This window comes from Lithobates pipiens, unplaced genomic scaffold, assembly GCF_037356315.1.
Source record: "Lithobates pipiens isolate NorthernLeopardFrog02 unplaced genomic scaffold, aLitPip1_a1.2 Scaffold_8, whole genome shotgun sequence".
Classification (NCBI taxonomy): Eukaryota; Metazoa; Chordata; class Amphibia; order Anura; family Ranidae; genus Lithobates; species Lithobates pipiens.
The window spans coordinates 581,085,571-581,103,286 of record NW_027507903.1 but is presented as its reverse complement, the minus strand read 5'-3'; the positions used below and the strand labels follow the sequence as shown (position 1 = coordinate 581,103,286).

The 17,716-nt window shown below is 45.1% G+C and overlaps 1 protein-coding gene across 1 annotated transcript; it reads left to right on the top strand.

The window, feature by feature from the left end:
• TMED1 (transmembrane p24 trafficking protein 1) lies at positions 1 to 16,277 on the top strand. The gene is made up of 4 exons (XM_077470274.1): positions 1 to 253; positions 7,264 to 7,361; positions 7,467 to 7,650; positions 10,780 to 16,277. Exons 1-4 carry the CDS (start codon positions 68 to 70, stop codon positions 10,996 to 10,998), a joined length of 687 nt encoding a protein of 228 aa, XP_077326400.1. The 5' UTR covers positions 1 to 67; the 3' UTR covers positions 10,999 to 16,277.
• Positions 16,278 to 17,716: the final 1,439 nt, after the last annotated feature.

Genomic DNA, 17,716 nt, shown 5'->3' with positions numbered 1-17,716 from the left:
GAGGTGACAGACAGTTGGCAGAGCCATTAGGAGGGGAAGTTGGGTGTTACGGAAGAAGCCACGGTGTATGAGCGCTGTCTTAGCCTCCTCTATGGCTCCGTTCCGCGGTGTGCTGTGGCTGTTGCTGCCGGTGTTAGTGGCCGGGCTGGGACAACCCCAGGACTCGGAGCTGACCTTCCTTCTACCGGCCGGGAGACAGGAGTGCTTCTACCAGACGGCGCTGTACAATGGCAGCATGGAGGTGGAGTACCAGGTGAGTGCCGTCCAGAGACCAGGACTGGCAGAATACACCTGGGCCAGGGAGTACCTTTTGGGACAGGGATCTAGGTCTGAGATGGAGGCTTGGTGTCCCTTGATGAACGGGGACCCACACTTCTTGGTTAAGGGGGGTTCCCATGTTGAAATTGGAGCACCTGTCCCCCATGGGCAAAAGGGGATGGGGGCGCCTCTGACCCTTGGCCGCAGTGACGGGGATGTGCCGGGCCGGTGACCTTTGGCCGAAGTGGGGGGGTGTACTGGTGACCCTTGGCCGAAGTGACTGGGGGGGGGGGGGGTTGCGCCGGGCCGGTGACCTTTGGCCAAAGTGCCTGGGGTGTGCTGAGTGGTGGGGGGGGGGGGGGGTGTGCCGGACTGGTGATCTTTGGCCGAAGGGGGGGGGGGGGAAGAGTGTGCTCTGGTGACCAGTGGCCGAAGTGACTGGTGGGGGTGCACCGGGCTGGTGACCCTTGGCTGAAGTGACTGGGGTGTGGTGGGGGGTGTGCTGGGCCTGTGACCTTTGGCCGAACTGGGGGGGTGTGCTGCTGACTCTTGGCCGAAGTGACTGGGGGGGGCGCACTGGGCCGGTAACCTTTGGCCGAAGTGCCTGGGGTCTGGTGGGGGGTGCCGGGCTGGTGACCTTTGGCCAAAGTGGGGGGTGTGCTCTGGTGACCCTTGGCCAAAGTGACTGGTGGGGTTGCACCGGGCCGGTGACCCTGGGCCGAAGTGATTGGGGGGTCGCCGGGCCGGTGAACCTTGGCCGAAGTGACTGGGGGGGTGGGCCAGTGACCCTTGGCAATTGGGACTGTCCATGAGCATCGGGTCTCCCAGATTGGACGCATCATGCCCTTTACCATATGATTACTCCGCCTGGTGACAGTGATCCCTTGAAAACAAACCGTAGCATGTCTGGTCCGGCTCCTCCCCTCTCCTCACGCTGATCAGTACAGCGTATGAGGAGGGAGTCGATGCAGCAGCGCTGTGGGCTGTATCTCAAGTGCCCACAGCACTGATCTGTGCTCATCCGTGCCACTACTACAGTGTCCATCAGTGCCTCACGAAAGTGTAATAGGTAGTCAAATTTAGATTTGAAATTTATGTCTCTAGAAAGCCTGATGGCGCTCCCTGCATGTTGGGCCTTTGTATGTGGCCAGGCTGTGAAAGTCTCACACATGTGGTATCACCACACTTGGGAGGGGGAGCAGAATGTATTTTTGGGTGTAGTTGCAAGTATGCATATGCTGTGTGTGAGAAATAACCTGTTAATATGAAATTTTGTGGGGGGAAAAAAAAAGAATTGTGGGACAAAAATGTATAACTTCAAAAAACTCACCATGCCTCTTACTAAATACCTTGGAATGTCTACTTTCCAAAAAGGGGTCATTTGGGGGGTGTTTTTACTGTCCTGGCTTGTTAGTATCTCAAGAAATGAGGCAATCAGTATATCAGTTGTGATCAAACTTTCACACAGGCCTATATACACTGATTTGGGTTATTTTTGCCAACAATATGTAGCAGTATATATTTTTGCCAACATTTATGAATTATTAATTTGCTAGAGTTTATAACAGGAATGAAGAAAAATGCATTTATTTATTTTTTACACAATTTTCAGTCTTTTATTTTTTTTTCACTTCTAGCGCCAAAAACCTAGAAGTGATTAACCACTTCCATACTGCGCAAATTCCAGCACTCCTCTTCTACATGCAAAAATCATTATTTCCCTCTTCATCTTCCAGGACAGCTACTTGAGAAATGATTGTCTCCGCCCTCTACAGGAAACACAAATCAGAAACCATTTAAAAGGCCCCTCCCTCTCCTCTGACCCTCAGTTGTTTTGTGTTTCCAAACTCTCCAGGAGCACACTGTAATGTTTGTTTTTATATAGGTTTGGTAACTGTGGTTGATGGACCCCCCCCCCCCTTCGGTTGGTGATATCCAGGTCTGGTTGTGGCCATGTTTGCATGTCTGGGGTGTTTTTTCAATGTTTACATACCAAGAAGGGCCCCCCTGGGTTAATTGCCTTCCTGGTGGTTTAGCAGCGGCAACTCCCTTCCATTTCCAGCCTCTAGCCGTGTGGAGAATCTTCCCCGCGTTTGGTGTACCAAAATGGTGTTGGAGGACTTCCGGCGACGTGGCAAGACGGAACCGGAAGGGACATGACGCACTTCCTGGATGCTGTTTTCTTAAAGGATCTCAGCGTGGTACGGTGCAGGGGACACTCTGCTTTGGAAACAGTCTGCCAAACACAGGGAAGACTAGTTTAGCAGTGCAGAGGCGGTCAGGAGTCTCACCCGGTGCCTTAAGTTCTCCTCTATTGAGTATGAGGACAGGACTGGGGATGGAGTACACACTTGAGTTGCGGCAGCAACTGAACAGATCAAGATACCTCAGCAAGCCCAGTCTGTTCAGGAAAAGATGTACAGAGGTCTACAAGGACAGAAATCTAGGTATTTTCCTGTACATCATTCTCTCAAGGATATGATCCTTTCTGAGTGGAAAGAACCTGAAAGAAGTTTGTTCCAGTCTAGAGGACATAAGAGAAGGTTTCCCTTTATAGTCCGATTTTGAGGATTTTTTTTTTTTTTTTTTTTTTTTTTTTTTCAAATGCTCTAAATTAGATGCTCCTATGTCACAAGTATCTAAAAAAATAAATAAAAAATAAATAAAAAAATCAGCATTCTTTGCTCCCTCAGCCCCTACCAAAAACCCCCAGTGATGTCAGAGCGGGGGTAGGAGGGAGGTTGCCCCATTTCATCAAGGAATGGGCAGAGATTACCAGCAATCCTTTTATCCTCCAAATGATATAAAGAGATTACAGGTTGGAATTCATCCCCCCCATCCCAGGGGTTATTTCTTGCCCATCTGCCGAGGGACCAAGAGAGATGGCAGGCCATGGTGAATCTGATTGCGATGTGGGAAACGGAGGGGATTATTTCTTCTGTTCTGGAAGATCAAAAATTCCAAGGATTTTATTCTCGCATCTTTCTGGTAAGAAAGGCCTCTGGCGGTTTTCTGATGCTTATCGATTTAAGCATCCTGAACAGAGTCATAGTCTACAGACGATTCCGGATGGAAAACATTTATTCTGTAAGGAATCTGTTATTACCAGGCGTGTTCATGGTAACCCTGGATCTTCAGGACGCTTGCCTTCATGTACCAATCTGCCAGAATCATCAAAAGTTCCTCAGATTTGCAGTTCTCATGGAGAATGGTCCAAGTCATTGGCAGTTCAGAGCCCTTCCTTTTTGGTCTCTTGGAAGCACCAAGGATTTTCATGAAAATCATGGCCCATTTTCTAATACAGAGGGTATTGATCATTCCATATTTTAGACAATTTTTTGTTCTTTGCCCAAGAGAGAAAAAGAGCTCAGAATCTGCAATTGGTCTTGCAAACATTTCAGAAATTGGGGTGGAAGGTCAATCAGCAAAAGTCTTGTCTGGTTCCCTCCAAGAGCATGCCCCTTTTGGGTTACCTAATAGTTGCCCAAAAGATATTTCTTCCAGAAGAAAAGATTCTTCTATCCATGCAACTTCAGGTTGCTCCCATAGGGCTCCCTTCATCAGATTGTGCAGTTATTGGGCTTAATGACTGCAGCCTTTCCGGGGGTGCCATGGGCACAATTGCACTCCAAGCCCATTTAAGCGTTTTCATCTGCATCATTGGGATTGCATAAAAAGTTATTTGAATCGGCTTGTACAGCTTCCAAGAGGATTTTCTCAATCTGTCCTGGTGGGAGCAGCGGGAACATCTGCAGGGAGGGAAGGACTGGGTGCAGCATTTCCCAATGAAAATGACTGCAGATGCCAGTCTGTGGGGCTGGGGAGCTCACTCTGGACTGGCAGGGAGCCAGGTTGCCAGAGGAGGCATGCCGCTCATCGAATTTAAATTTCATAGAACTGCATCAATTCAAAGGATCTGTTAATTTGTTTTGGACAATGTCGTGGCGTACCTAAACAAGCAGGGGGGCACTCGCTCGGATACTCTTCTATTATTAACCCAGCAGATTCTGTCCTGGGCAGAGGACAGTGTCTCTTCAGTCAGGGTGGTGCACAGCAGTGGGATGGCGAATGTTCTGGCGGACTATCTGAGCAGAGTAAACATCAGTGCCAGCAGTTGGGAACTGAATCAAAACACGTTCCAGGAGATCATGCTAAAGTGGGGTGTTCCCAGAATGGATCTTTTTGCATCCAGTCTCAACAAGAAACTACCGGCTTTCTTCTCGCTGGAAAGAGACCAAGTCCTTAGGGACAGATACGCTCTCCTTCCCGTGGGAGTTCACTCTTGCCTACGCCCCCCCCCCCCCCCCCCGCCATTTTCCCTCTTACCACTGGTAATTCGGAAGTTTGTTCCGGACCAAGCAGACATTATCCTGATTGCCCCTTGGTGGCCCAGGAGGAGTTGGTTCTACTCACTGAGAGCTCTCTCCATAGTGTAATTTTGTGCGTCAGAATTGTGTACACACAATCGGAATTTCCATCAATGGATTTTGTCAGAAAATTTTGATCCAGCTCTCAAATTTTTTGTTATCGGAAATTCAGACAGAAAATGTCCGCTGGAGCCTACACACGGTCAGAATTTCCGACAACAAACTCGCTTAGAACGTTTGTCAGAAATTCCGTTCGTGTGTACGCGGCATTAGGGTTCAGGTTGCTGCCCTATCTTTGCAGAAAAAATACTAGCTGAGGACTTTGATCAGAAGGTTCCTTTCAGCCAGATCTAGGTGTACATCCAGAGCTGTTTAACAGATTCCTCCCTGGGATCTGTCAGTTTCAAATACTCTGACCAAGGCTCCTTTTTGAGCCTTTGCATCATTTCCTTAAAGATTACCTTTCTTTTGGCTATAACGTCAGGGAGAAGGATTTTTGATCTAGAGTCTCTTTTCTGAGGATTTTAGAGGACAGGGTAGTGATTGGGTCCAATCCTTTGTACTTACCCAAAGTTTCTTCCAGCTTTCACAGGTCCCAGAAGGTAGTTCTTCCTAGTTTCTTTTCCTCCCCCAAGAATGCAGAATAGTGAAGAAGAAGAAAAAAAATAAAATAAAATAAAATAAATTATATATATATATATATATATATATATATATATATATATATATATATATATATATATATATATATATATATATATATATACGGTATATATATATATATATATATATATTGATTATTTTTTTTTTTTTTGGACGTGAAAAGATGACTTCTGCTTTTATCTAGAAATTTCTAGTGAGTTTAGGAAATCCTCCCAACCCTTAGTGTTGTTCAGTGGCCCCAAGAAGGGGACCAAAGCGTCGGAAGTTCCATTTCTAGATGGATTAGGGAAGCTGTTTGTGAGCTATTTGTCAGGTCACACCCCTCCTTACAGAATTAGGGCTCATTCAATGAGATCCTTGGCCACATCATGGGCAGAAAGAGTGGGAACATCATGGGAAGACATTTCTAAAGCTACTGTCTGGTCCTCCTCTCATGCGTTTATCAAGCATTTATAGAGTCCAGATGCTCTCCAGCCGGGACCTCTCCTTTGGTAGGAAAGTGCTTCAGGCTGTTGTCCATCCATAAAGTATAGAATCTTATCGTCTCAAGTAGCTGTCCTGGAAGATGAAGGGGGAAACCCCCATTGGACTTACCGGTAACGATCTTTCCAGGAATCTTCCAGGACAGCGTCTACATTCCCACCCTATTCTGTATTCACTGGTCTCCTTTGTTTACCTGGTGGTGGTGTAGTGAGTTTCTGTTTATTACTCTGCCGAGTGCACTTTTGGTGTAGGTTTACTTGCTCTTCAAACAACTGAGGGTCAACTTAAATGGTTTCCGATTTGTTTCATGTAGAGGGCGGAGCCAATCATCTCGTACCTGTCCTGGAAATACCACTACTGGCAAGTCTAACCGGGTTTTTTTTTGGCTAGAAAATTACTAATTATCTATATCCTAGGGAATAAAATGTGGGTCATTGCAACTTTTTATGTCACGCGGTATTTGCGCAGCAATTTTATAAACGCCTTTTTATTTATTTAATATTTTTACAGGTTACATGTTACAGAGGAGGTCTTGGGCTAGAATTATTGCTCTTGCTGTAACGTTCATGGTGATACCTCGCATATGTCGTTTACACATGCGGACTTGACCAACGTATGCATTCGCTCCTGTGTACGGGGCGCTTAAATTTTTTTATTTTATCACTTTTATTCCTATTACAAGGAATGTAAGCATCCCTTGTATTAGGAATCGTGCATGACAGGTCCTCCTTTATGGAGAGATGTGGGATCTATAAGACCTCGCATCTCTCCTCCAGGCTGGAAAGCCTGACATACACCCCCCCCCCCCCCCCAAAAAAAATCAGACTTTACAGCCGAGTCCCCAGCTTTGTTTACTTCTGCTGGCGCGGACGTGACGTCACCTGGGCCTCCGAGTCATATAGACTGCCTGTAAGAACAAGGCTGAACAGCCGCTATGATTGTTCTTACGGTGAAGGGAATTGCCGGCTGAAAAAAAGAAGAAAAACTATCTGATGCCTGTAGCTGCAGGCATCATTCAGATATCACCACTGAAAGCCCAGGATGTCATATAATGGGCTGCGGTATGGTGATTAAATGCCACCAAAAGAAAACTATTTGTGAAAAAAAGACAACATTTTCATATGGGTACAGTGTTTGCGCAGCTGAGTAATTGTCATTCAAAAGGTGAGAGCACCGAAAGCTGAAAATTGCTCTGGTTGAGAAGGGGGTTTAAATGCCCTGTGGTTAAGAAAATCAGTTTTTATTGAACTGGAATGGCCATACATGAATCGACTGTTCAATAAATGTATGGCCATCTTGGGTATGTAGCTAGTGAGGTTTGAACAACCAACGTGCATGTTTGTTGTCAGTGACTTAGAAACATGGTGAAGCTGAAGGAAATAAAGCTGGTCAATAACAGCTACCCATATTTCTGCTCTGATGGTCCCTGTTAGCACAGTATTATGCTCCATCTATAATTGAGGATTTCATTGTCTCTTTGCTGCCCCTGCAGGTTATCGGTGGAGCCGGGTTAGATGTGGACTTCTCAGTCACCACCCCATCAGGGATCTTGCTGATCATGGAGCGGAGGAGATCAGACGGGGTCCACACGTGAGTAGATGATCTGTGCTGCCCTTTACGTCTCTCCTTGTGCACTCCGTGTCTCTGACCTTTGGTCTGAACTGATTTCTCTCCCGTCTCTCTTGTTGGGAGCAGCGTGGAGCCCACAGAAGCCGGAGATTACATGATCTGCTTTGACAACTCGTTCAGCACCATTTCGGAGAAGCTGGTGTTTTTTGAGATCATATTTGACAGTCAGCAGGGTGACGACGAGCCGGACAGCTGGGCCGATATTGTGGAACCTGATGAGCTTCTGGATATAAAGATGGAGGACATCAAGGTACATCTAGGGGGATTCTCATATTGCATTTGTTTTTACATTCTCATTCACAATTTTAAAAACTCTCAGCATATAGTTCGGGCAGTTGTAAGCTAGGCATATACTATATGATCTGATTCTACAGAATGGGGGGGACTCTTCCCCCCCCCCCCCCTTGCAGAGGAGCTTCCCCTTCACTGGAAGGACTGTGACTGTGTGTGATCACAGTGGGTATAGAAAAGAATCGCACCCGCCTCCGCTCTTTAAAATCACATTTTGTTGCTTTGCAGCCTGGAATGAAGACAGACACAGTTCTTGTTTTTATCCAGCTGTATTTACTCAGCATAACTTATAACATCCAAGTGAAAGATGGTACACTAGCATGTCAGGAGAAAAAAAAATATATAAAAAAAAAAAAACAATCACTGAGTTGTAAAAAGGATCACACCCTTGTGTCAGTTTTGCTTTATTTACAGCCTTTAGTCCAAGGGTCTCAAAGCGGCGGCTCTCCTGTGTTGCAAAAGTCCCATGAGGCATTGCAAGGCTGACAGTTGCAAGCATGACTCCCAAAGGCAGAGGCATGATGGGACTTGTAATTTCACAACAGCTGGAGGGCCGCCACTTTGAGACCCCTGCTTTAGTCTGTTGGGATAGGTCTCTACTAACTGCACATCTAGACTTTTACAATATTTGCCCACTCTACTTTGCAGAACTGCTCAAACTCAGTAAAATTTGATGACTGTTTGTGGACTGCAGTCTTCAAGTTTAAGTCTGGGCTCTCACCCCTTTCTTCTTCTTCAGACACTGTGTGGTAATTTTTGGTGTGTGCTTTGGGCCATTGACATGTTGGAAGGTAAAATTGACAACTTTCTGGCAGAGGGCAGTAGATTTACCTCATAGAATTTAATGGTATTCTGTCCCATCTATTTTCCTTCTATCCTGACAAGTGCTCCATTTCCTGCTGTAGAGAACCCCCCCCCCCCTCGCTTTACTGTAGGAATGGTGTTGTTTGGATGGTGAGCTGTATAAGATTTATGCCAGACATATCGTTTGGTGTTGAGGCCAAATAATTCCATTTTAGTTTCATCTGACCATAACACCTTTTTCCATGTGGCCTCAGAATCTTCAAGGTGTGTTTGAGCAAATTGTGCAATTGTGACTGCATGTGGCCTTTTGAGGAGTGGCTTTTTTTTTTTTTTTTCTTGAAAACCTCCCATACAGGCCACAGTTGTGGAGAATTTGTGATATTGTTGTCACATGCACACAATGACCACTCTTTGTCATCAATTCCTGCAGCTGCTTCAGAGTTGCTGTAGGCCTCTTGGTAGTCTCTCTGACCAGTTTCTTCCTGGATCCAGGGAGGGTCTGTGTTGTACCAAATACCTTCCACTTCTTCTAAATAATAGACTTCACTCTGCTCTTAGGCATTGATAAAGTCTCTAAAATATTTTTGTATCCATCTCCTGACTTGTCTGTCCACAACTTACCCATAGTTGAGTTAATTGTTTGCTTCAGTTGCACTATCAGGGACTGAAATGCTCCAGGAAAGCTCTTTTCATGCTGAGCTAATCAAAACAACCACAGCTGATCACAGTTGAAAGTCGAATGGCTGGCTTTGTGTGCCATTGAGAAGGTGATTAGCTACATCTGATTTTACAAGCCATTCTTAGGAGGGGAGTGATCCTTTTTTCAACTCGGTGATTGTGTGTGTTTTTTTTTTTTTATTTTTTTTTTCTGACCTGTTGGCGTTGCCTTTCACTTGGATATTATACATTGCACACTGAGTAAATACAGCTGGATAAAACAAAAACGGTGTGTCTTAGTTTCAGAATGTAAAGCAACAAAATGTGATTATTTTAAAGGGGGTGATTCTTTCCTATACCCACTGTATTTGCCCTATTCCACTTTCCGCAGGCTTCCTTGCCACCTGTATGACCTGTATAGGGTGTTTTTTATTTATTTTTGTCAATCCACAGCTGCACCAGATTTTGCACTCTCCAGTTTTAGTGATGTCCCCCTATAAGTCCTGCATTATAACTTGGGACATCCAGGGTCTGCCCACAACCAAAAGCATTGGGAAAAAGGAGAAGAGCAGTCCCACACTCCCGCATCAAAACGAGCATTTAACTTTTGCAGCAGTGCTGGAGGAACCCCAAGGGGGTAGGTAGGGGGGTGGTTTGGGAGTTGGGTAAGGGCAGGGTAGTTGAGGGTGAGGTGAAATAGGGCTTGCGGGGTGTGAGAGTTGGAATGGAAAAGGCTATGATTGCTCGGGGGGGGGGTTGGGGTTAAGAGAGAGGATGGGGATAGGAGGATCATTGGAATACATGGGAGCAGAGGTGACAGCTGGTGGAAGGAGGACGACAACACAGTACAGGGGTCACTGGGCAGAGCTCAGTCTCCCATCCCTGCATTGTACACAGCCCGATCACAGGCAGAGCTCCTGCCCCCAACACAGCACACACTGGAGCTAAAATCCCATTCCCTTACAGCTACAATGCGCACAGTGTATAGCTAGCTACTGGTTGCAGTTCAGACCGGTGTAATGCCAAGGTAGGAATGGCAATTGGTGGCAGTAGCTAGCTATATACTGTGCACATGGTAGCTGAAAGAATGGGGAGGAGGAGGAGCTCCTAGTGCTGTGCTCCAAGATGGCAGACTGCCAGCACGTGTCAGAGGTGGTAGAGGGCTTGGAAGGGGGGGGGGGGAGCCCACGCCTCCCTAGTACCTGCCTAGATCAGCGGCATATTCTTACCACTGCTGTGCTGGAGGGATGGGTTTCTGTATCTAAGGCACTCTCAGTGACAAGATTAGCCAGAGATATGTCTGCCGTGTAGATCCCGGCCCATCCATTAGAGGGAAGCCGCGCTTTTGGGACCAGCGTGGAACGCAGGGACCAGAAGTGACGTCAGCGGGAAGTGACCCTGCGACTCCTCTGATCCCTGCTACCGGAGGGGAGGAGGTGGCGTTCGGGTTATGGTATCAGTGCATTTTCACGTATTTTCAAGTATCAGCACTGGTGCAACCTTAGTTCCTTGTTTAATGGTCTGGGTTTACTATGACCAACTATAGAATGTTGTTCATCTTCATGTGAAATCTTATGCTGTTTTTTTTTTTTTTTTTTTATTTGTTTGTCCTGTCTCATCTTGGCAGGAGTCCATAGAAAGTATGAGGGCCAGACTGGAGCGCAGCATGCAGATGCAAACAGTCCTGCGAGCCTTTGAAGCCAGAGACCGTAACCTACAGGAGAGCAATATAGACAGAGTCAACTTTTGGTCAGCTGTCAATGTCGGAGTGCTGGTGACGGTGGCCTTCCTCCAGGTCTACATGCTGAAGAGCCTCTTCAATGACAAGCGCACGACCAGGACGTAGTAGAAGGAGAATCTGATGTTTGAGTCCAGATGTTTGAAATCTATAGTCTTCCACCAGAACCAAGGATGTAGAATCGGCACATTCAGCCTCAGCCTGCTATGGTTGTCACTTTAAAGAAATCTCTATTCAGACTTCAAAAACCTAAAGCACAAAGGTGTGACAGTGTGCAGGGAACTGTACCCTTGTAGACCTGAACTGTCATCTCTGCAAGATCCTTTTAGTAAGATTAGCCGCCTGTTGATGCAAAGAACGCAGGAAAATATGGACTGGCCCCCGCTTTATGCAGTTTGGTGCTTCTAGCAAAAATAAGGGATATTGTGTGTGTGAAATGAGAGCTACCTAAAACAACCAGTCAGCTGCCCTCTTTAAAGTGGAAGTAAACTCCCCTATAGTTTTCAGCCAAGGAAGCTGCCATCTTTGCCTCTGTTTAATCTTCAACTGCTATGGTGCTGCACATGTGATTTGTTATGACACCAGCCATTGGATGGTTTGATAGTTTGGCTGAGAGCACAGCCAATGTGCAGTTGGCATTCCCGCATGGCTTTCTTTTTTTTTTTTTTTTAAACTGTTTAAATCCATGGGTTTACTTCCACTTTAAGTTTCTAACCCGCAAGGTCAGCCCAACCAGTCATTTAAACATTTTTGTACATTAACTTCTGAGGGATGGCACAGTCTCATGGATGGGTACCTGTCAAACAGGTACCCGCTCCCCCTTCCCCCTGAAAGGTGCCAAATGTGGGACTGGATGGGGGAGGAAGCAAATAAGCCAATGTTCCACTTTTGGGTAGAACTCCACTTTAACCTTGAATAATGGACCTAGAATTTTTGCGCTCCCTGCGGCATGATGGTGATATGTAATGTGTATCATAAGCATAGATTTTATATATAGGTGCTTTACGTTAATGTGGGCTCAGCAATTTTGTCGGCAGTGTTTTTAAGTGCTTGGCTGTAACTTTATTTTTTTTGAAAGTGGGGTGTGTGAGTTGCACCAGTGTGGAGCACACCCCAGGGTTGCAGAAAGTGATCCAGTGGCTGTACAGCTGCTTAATTGTTTTCATTAGAAAGCCAATAGGTGGTTTGTGGAGTGCAACCCCTGATTTCCCCCAATTCTGTTAAGTCATGCTTGCATCCCAATTCAGAAAATAACTAAACATTACCCACAGTAAACCCATAAAAAGTCAGATTTCTGCTTGACATCCGTTCACACAGATGCTGCGTGGCATTTGCAGCGGATTCTGTGTAGTTTCTGCACCACGTCAAAATTGCACCCCATTCATATGAGTGAGCCACTGCAGGTATGTATAGGTTGACACTCCAAAATCGGTTCACAAAACAAATTGTGATTTGAAGAATCTGATCGCATGGGCCTGAATACCCATCCAATCCGATTCTGGTATGGCAGAAAAATGGGCCCTGCATGATGAGCCCAACAGAATGTATGGCTCAAATTGCATTGCTGCAGAATTTCATGTGACTTGAACAGGAACACAGTACGATTCCTGCTCAAATTGCGTGCGGTTCCCATAACGCTCACCAATCCAAATTCCATTCGTTGCAATGGCCCCTTTTCACATATAAGCGTTCTGTCACCTGAAGCAAAACGGCTGAAGCTCACTAAAGTACATGAGCTGCATTTTGGCAGATTACACGTGTTTTTTGCCCCATAGACTTGAATAGAATAGAAACGCCTGACTTGAGCATTTTTGTTGCATGTTTTCTGCTCAAACAGCAGCTCTCCTAATTTCCTCCCCCTGGTGCTTTCTATTGGCTAAACAAAAATGTCCAAAGCTGCAAAATGCTTGTAATACACGTCTACAAATGCTCAAATAAAAACGCCAGAAAGTTGCTCTGCTCAAGTGTGAACGGAGCCTAAGTAAACATTACATGTAGTGTTAGGGGTCTTTCTAATGTAGCAGTTGCGGTTATATCTGTTCCCATTTTAATTGGATGTAAGGTAGGCACATTTTTTTTTTTTTTTAATTCAGATCACACTAAAAGCACCCAACTTTCATGGAGCAAAGGGAGAGGGCTATACCACATCAGATGTTATGACAGACCGAACAGCTGCCTAAATCACTGGTTGGAAACTGTTGATCATATCTGGTTGGGCTGGTCCTGATTTTGTGCAGCCTTGAAAAAGTGAGATCACACCTGACTGGTTGTTATGGAACAGTTCTCTCTCTTTTTTTTTATTTTATTTTTTTTAATATATCTTTTAGTATTTGTAAATGATGAGCTGCAAGATGGGGCATAGTTAGGAGGATTTCCACTTTCAACAGAAATGTTCTATTTGTTCCCTGAGTCTAATTATTATGTAGAAGTATCCCAGCCTCCAGAACAGCAGCACAACCATAAGACATAATACAGGTGTGCATTGGATATGATGCTTGTGTGACTCCAAGCTGTGCTCTCCTTGGCACAGGGATGTACCTCTGCTGGGTTAATGAATGGTCTGGCAGCATCAAAGTACCTTAAATGCTGCTGGCCCTGCTTTATTTTGGAATACTGCTGCATGAACTGAAGGCTTTACCAAATGCAAACCTGTACTGAGCCAATTCTATTCCTATTGCTTTCTACTATGAAATAGTTCAAAGGGAGGGTTAATAGAGGGTGCATTGAGAGCTCTTTCAAAGCCTGGGTGAACAAGGCTGGGAAGGTGTGTAGAGCCCCCCTAATAAATCCCAGGTGAATAAGGCTGGGAAGGTGTGTAGAGAGTTCCCTTTTTAAATCCTGGGGGGGTATGAGGCTTGGAAGGTGTATAGAGAGCTTCCTTTTAAAGCTTTGGGTGTACATGAGTAAAGGATAAGTTCACCTTTAAAAATGAATAAATGCAGATTTCTTTGCAGGTAAAAAAAAAAAAAAAAGTTTTTTTTTTTCCCCCTCCTACGGTGCATGCAGAGCATTACACCTTTGATCAGCAGATTGTGGGTGTAATGTTCAGCTCCTGCAGTCTCACCATAGCTGTCCTCCCATACCTCATACAGGCGGGAAGAATCTATGAACGACGAGGACACTGACCAGTGCACTCACAGCTCATTGAAAACTACAAGACATCAGCTGCAATGGCTGATGGTACTTGTAGGCATCCATTCACAGTAAATGAATGACGCAGCCGCGTGGGCGGAGCTCTGCACGGCTGCGCTATTTTCAAATAGTAACAGCGGGAAAAGAAGATCCCTGGCCTGCTGTCACAAGGAGGGCTGCAGATTTTGGAACATGTTACTGGGGGTGAAATGGGAGCAACGTAACAAAAGTGAACTTCTCCTTTTTAAAAGTATGACGATTCATAGAAGCCTGAGCAGTAGGCCATCAGTCATCTACAAATTGCAAGCAGCTTCCACTGCTTTATGACTAAGGCTGCAGGAGGCAGGGTCTCTGGGCGGTAGCCAGGCTTCTGTTAAAACTGGAAATCCATCTTTAACAAAAAAGAGTTGTGTTTTAGTGGGTGACATGCAATATGTCCAATTTGAATCATGTGCAATAATGAAATGTACAGTATCCCTCTTCAAAATGTGAAGCTTCTACCATTTCTTGTCACCAGCAAGACTCATGCCTTTCAAATGTTTGGAAGCTTTAACAAGGAACTAAAGAAGATGAGGACTACAACCTTCTCTCAGATGATTTGGACCACCTGCATCAGGGACCTGCAATTTGTGGACCTCCAGCTGTTGTAAAACTACAAGTCCCATCATACCTCTGCCTCTGGGTGTCATGCTTGTGGCTGTCAGAGTCTTGCTATGCCTCATGGGACTTGTAGATCTGCAACAGCTGGAGGTCCACTAATTGCATATCCATGACCTACACGTTTACTTGGAAGGGAAGCTGCTACTAGCACATGTGTTTTATTTTTATTATATATATGTCCTAGCGTGTCATCGTGGGGGGCGGTAAAAAATTGTGCTCTGCAGGTGCCATTGCAGCTGAATTCTTTCATAACAGTTCCTGCAAGAATCGACATCTCGCCATGTGGAGGGGTCCAAATCATCTGAGCATTGTTTAAAAGGTGGAATTTGCAATTAATATTTTTAAGCAATTTTTTTTAAAAATTCAGTGTAATTTTTGAGATGTGTATTTTTATTCTCCCACAGTATATTTGATGGAGTATGTATGTATCTTGTAATGCCTGATTTGGCATTGTCTCTTCATTATCTCACCCTTTATTTTTAGTGCACATTTTTTTGTTTTTCCCTTTTGGTGGGGGGGGGGGGGGTGGGCAGGAAGGGGATCTGTGAAATATACCTGTTATTTAGACTTGGTGGAGGATGGTGTTTTATCACGTTTTGTGTGCATGGCAGGATTGCTTTTAAAGATGAATTGCAGGCCTGGTATAGTTTTACAATTTGCATTCAAAGAAAGTGGAGAGCACTATACTAGCGATGTCTACCTCTGTGATTTTTCAGCTTCCTGGGCCATTGGCCAGGTATGATATAGATAGAGTCCGCAAACCCAGAAGGAGGACAGGGAAAGATGGAAGCCATCTCGTTGGTGACAACGCACCACTGGTGGCCTTTGTTCCAAGATAAGTATTTCATAATGTGCTAGTATGGCATGCAAGTTTTTTATTCCCCCCCCCCCCATTACTGCAGCCGTTTACAACCGCTTTAAGTGCTCCTGTTTCATTGTAGAAGGAAATAAGGTAGGTGGGTTGGAAAAGCTTCGCCAGCATGTTTAAATTTTTAGGATGTGGTGACTACCTGTTACGGTGGTCACCCCTACCCCCCCAAGCTCAATGGTAAGGGCCATGCTTGGATGGGGTTTAGGCCTTTTTATATTGTAAGTAATAATTCCAACCTTGGAAGTATTTATTTCTGCTTGCAGAAAAATCTCAAAAAGACAGGCTGAAAAGTGTTCACCAGACCGACCATGAACCCATCACGAATGGTCAGTCTGTACCTTACCTGTCCTAGTTTGCGGTACCCTACTATAAAAGGACAGGTACACTTTGAGCTGTTGTTATTTACTATATTGAAGGCACAGTGGTGCCTCTGTGATGCTGATCATTCCCCAATCCCTGCTATGTCAGAACACCCCATCATCCATATTGCTGCTACAAAGAGATTTTGTATTTTTTCTAGGAATTCCTCAGTGCCTGTATTCTCATCAGTTTGAAGCATGGGATTTGCAAAAGACAATTTTGTTTTGTTTACTTAAATTTCAGTGCCCTTTCTTGAGGTTTCTTTGTAATGTTTTGTGATCATGTTTGGAAAAGAGCAAACACACAAATTTGATATGAACAAGTGGTACAAATGTGATATTTTCAATAAATTTTTGTTATTGTACATGTGGTTAGGAGGTGAGAAAGTGGACCATAGCTGGCAGATGTGATGATTGACAACAGCTGGATGTAATAACATTACTATTATAAGTCAGTGGAGCTTGGCGACTCTGAAAAAGGAAAAGGCATGGAAACCAACCTAATTAAATTAGCACCAGACACTCCTCTACACACCTTTTAATTCAAGGTGTGGCTCTGTGGCTAGCAGCACATGGAAAAAAACACAAATCTATACCGAAGGAAGATGGGCATAGAAAAAGATGGAGCCACAGAGATATAGTGTCTAAATGAATACAAATCGGGTATCAAAATATTGAAAAGGTATTGAATGTTGGATAAAAAATTGTCCAAATGCACAGAAGCATAAAATGTGTAAGAATCCTCCACTGTTCACCATCTAAAGACCACGTTGGCTGTAGACAGACAGCTACGAACAAACATGCAACCGTCTCCACCTCGTTGCATTCGCAACTGGATATTTCTTCTATCGGATAAATCCCCTTTAGTGAATTTAGCAGCCGACAGGTGATTTAAACTTTGCAAAGTCTCTGCCACAGACTTGGTTGTAGAACTTTAGAATAGAAAAGAAAGTCTCTCACAGAACTTAGTTGTAACCCAAGGATGAAATTAGGAACTTTCTTACAGTACCAGTATCTTGCAGCCGGTCTGGCGATACCGTAAGACTGCGGATTCACTTGGTGTCATTTCAGCTCCGCTTCCAGGCTCTTCTGAAGAGTCCTCCTCTGGTTGCATTTTCAGTTGCTGGGCCTCTCCAAACCTGAGATGGCACCGGACCACCTTGGAACCCTCCTTCCAGTTACTGTGCCTCGGACTAGCCAGCCCCGAGACTCTGAAACTGATGGATCCGCACCCCAGGCCATGAGGGCCTCTGGGGGCTGGTCAGGAGGACCAGGACCACGGAGTCAGAACATACTTCTGGCCCGGAACCCAGAACCACATGATCTCAGCACCTTACGTACCCTCTCCCGGAATACACAGCGAGGCAACGCACCCACTGATTGGCTCAGAGAGAGAGAGATTGATACCCAATGCGTCTAACCGGACTGCGTTCCAATGCCTGTCATAGGTGACACATACACCTATGACCAGGCAGAACATAATACAGTCCAGCCAAACTGATGCCAAAACTATAATTTCCTGAAATGAACCATAAAACCCAACTATGGTCTTAGGAAAAACTAAATTTACAAAAACATAGCGCATGCTCTTCAGGAGCCTGGTGCTACATATGTAAAAGAGCACTGCATGAGCAATGTGGCAACAAACGCCGTAGGGCCAGCCAGTCCTTATGGGGATATGATAAAGAGGGGCAGATTATAGTTTCATAGTTAGTAAGGTTGAATAAAGACACCAGTCCATCCAGTTAAACCTGAGTGAGTACAGTCACATCGGTCCCTACCCTCAAAGAGCCCACAATCCAAG

Excerpts from the sequence above, each read along its gene's own strand:
- TMED1 (XM_077470274.1), top strand. The coding sequence starts at position 68 with ATGAGCGCTGTCTTAGCCTCCTCTATGGCTCCGTTCCGCGGTGTGCTG. Across the intron at positions 254-7,263 it reads GCATGGAGGTGGAGTACCAG|GTTATCGGTGGAGCCGGGTT; the intron begins GTGAGTGCCGTC and ends CTGCCCCTGCAG. Across the intron at positions 7,362-7,466 it reads AGATCAGACGGGGTCCACAC|CGTGGAGCCCACAGAAGCCG; the intron begins GTGAGTAGATGA and ends TGTTGGGAGCAG.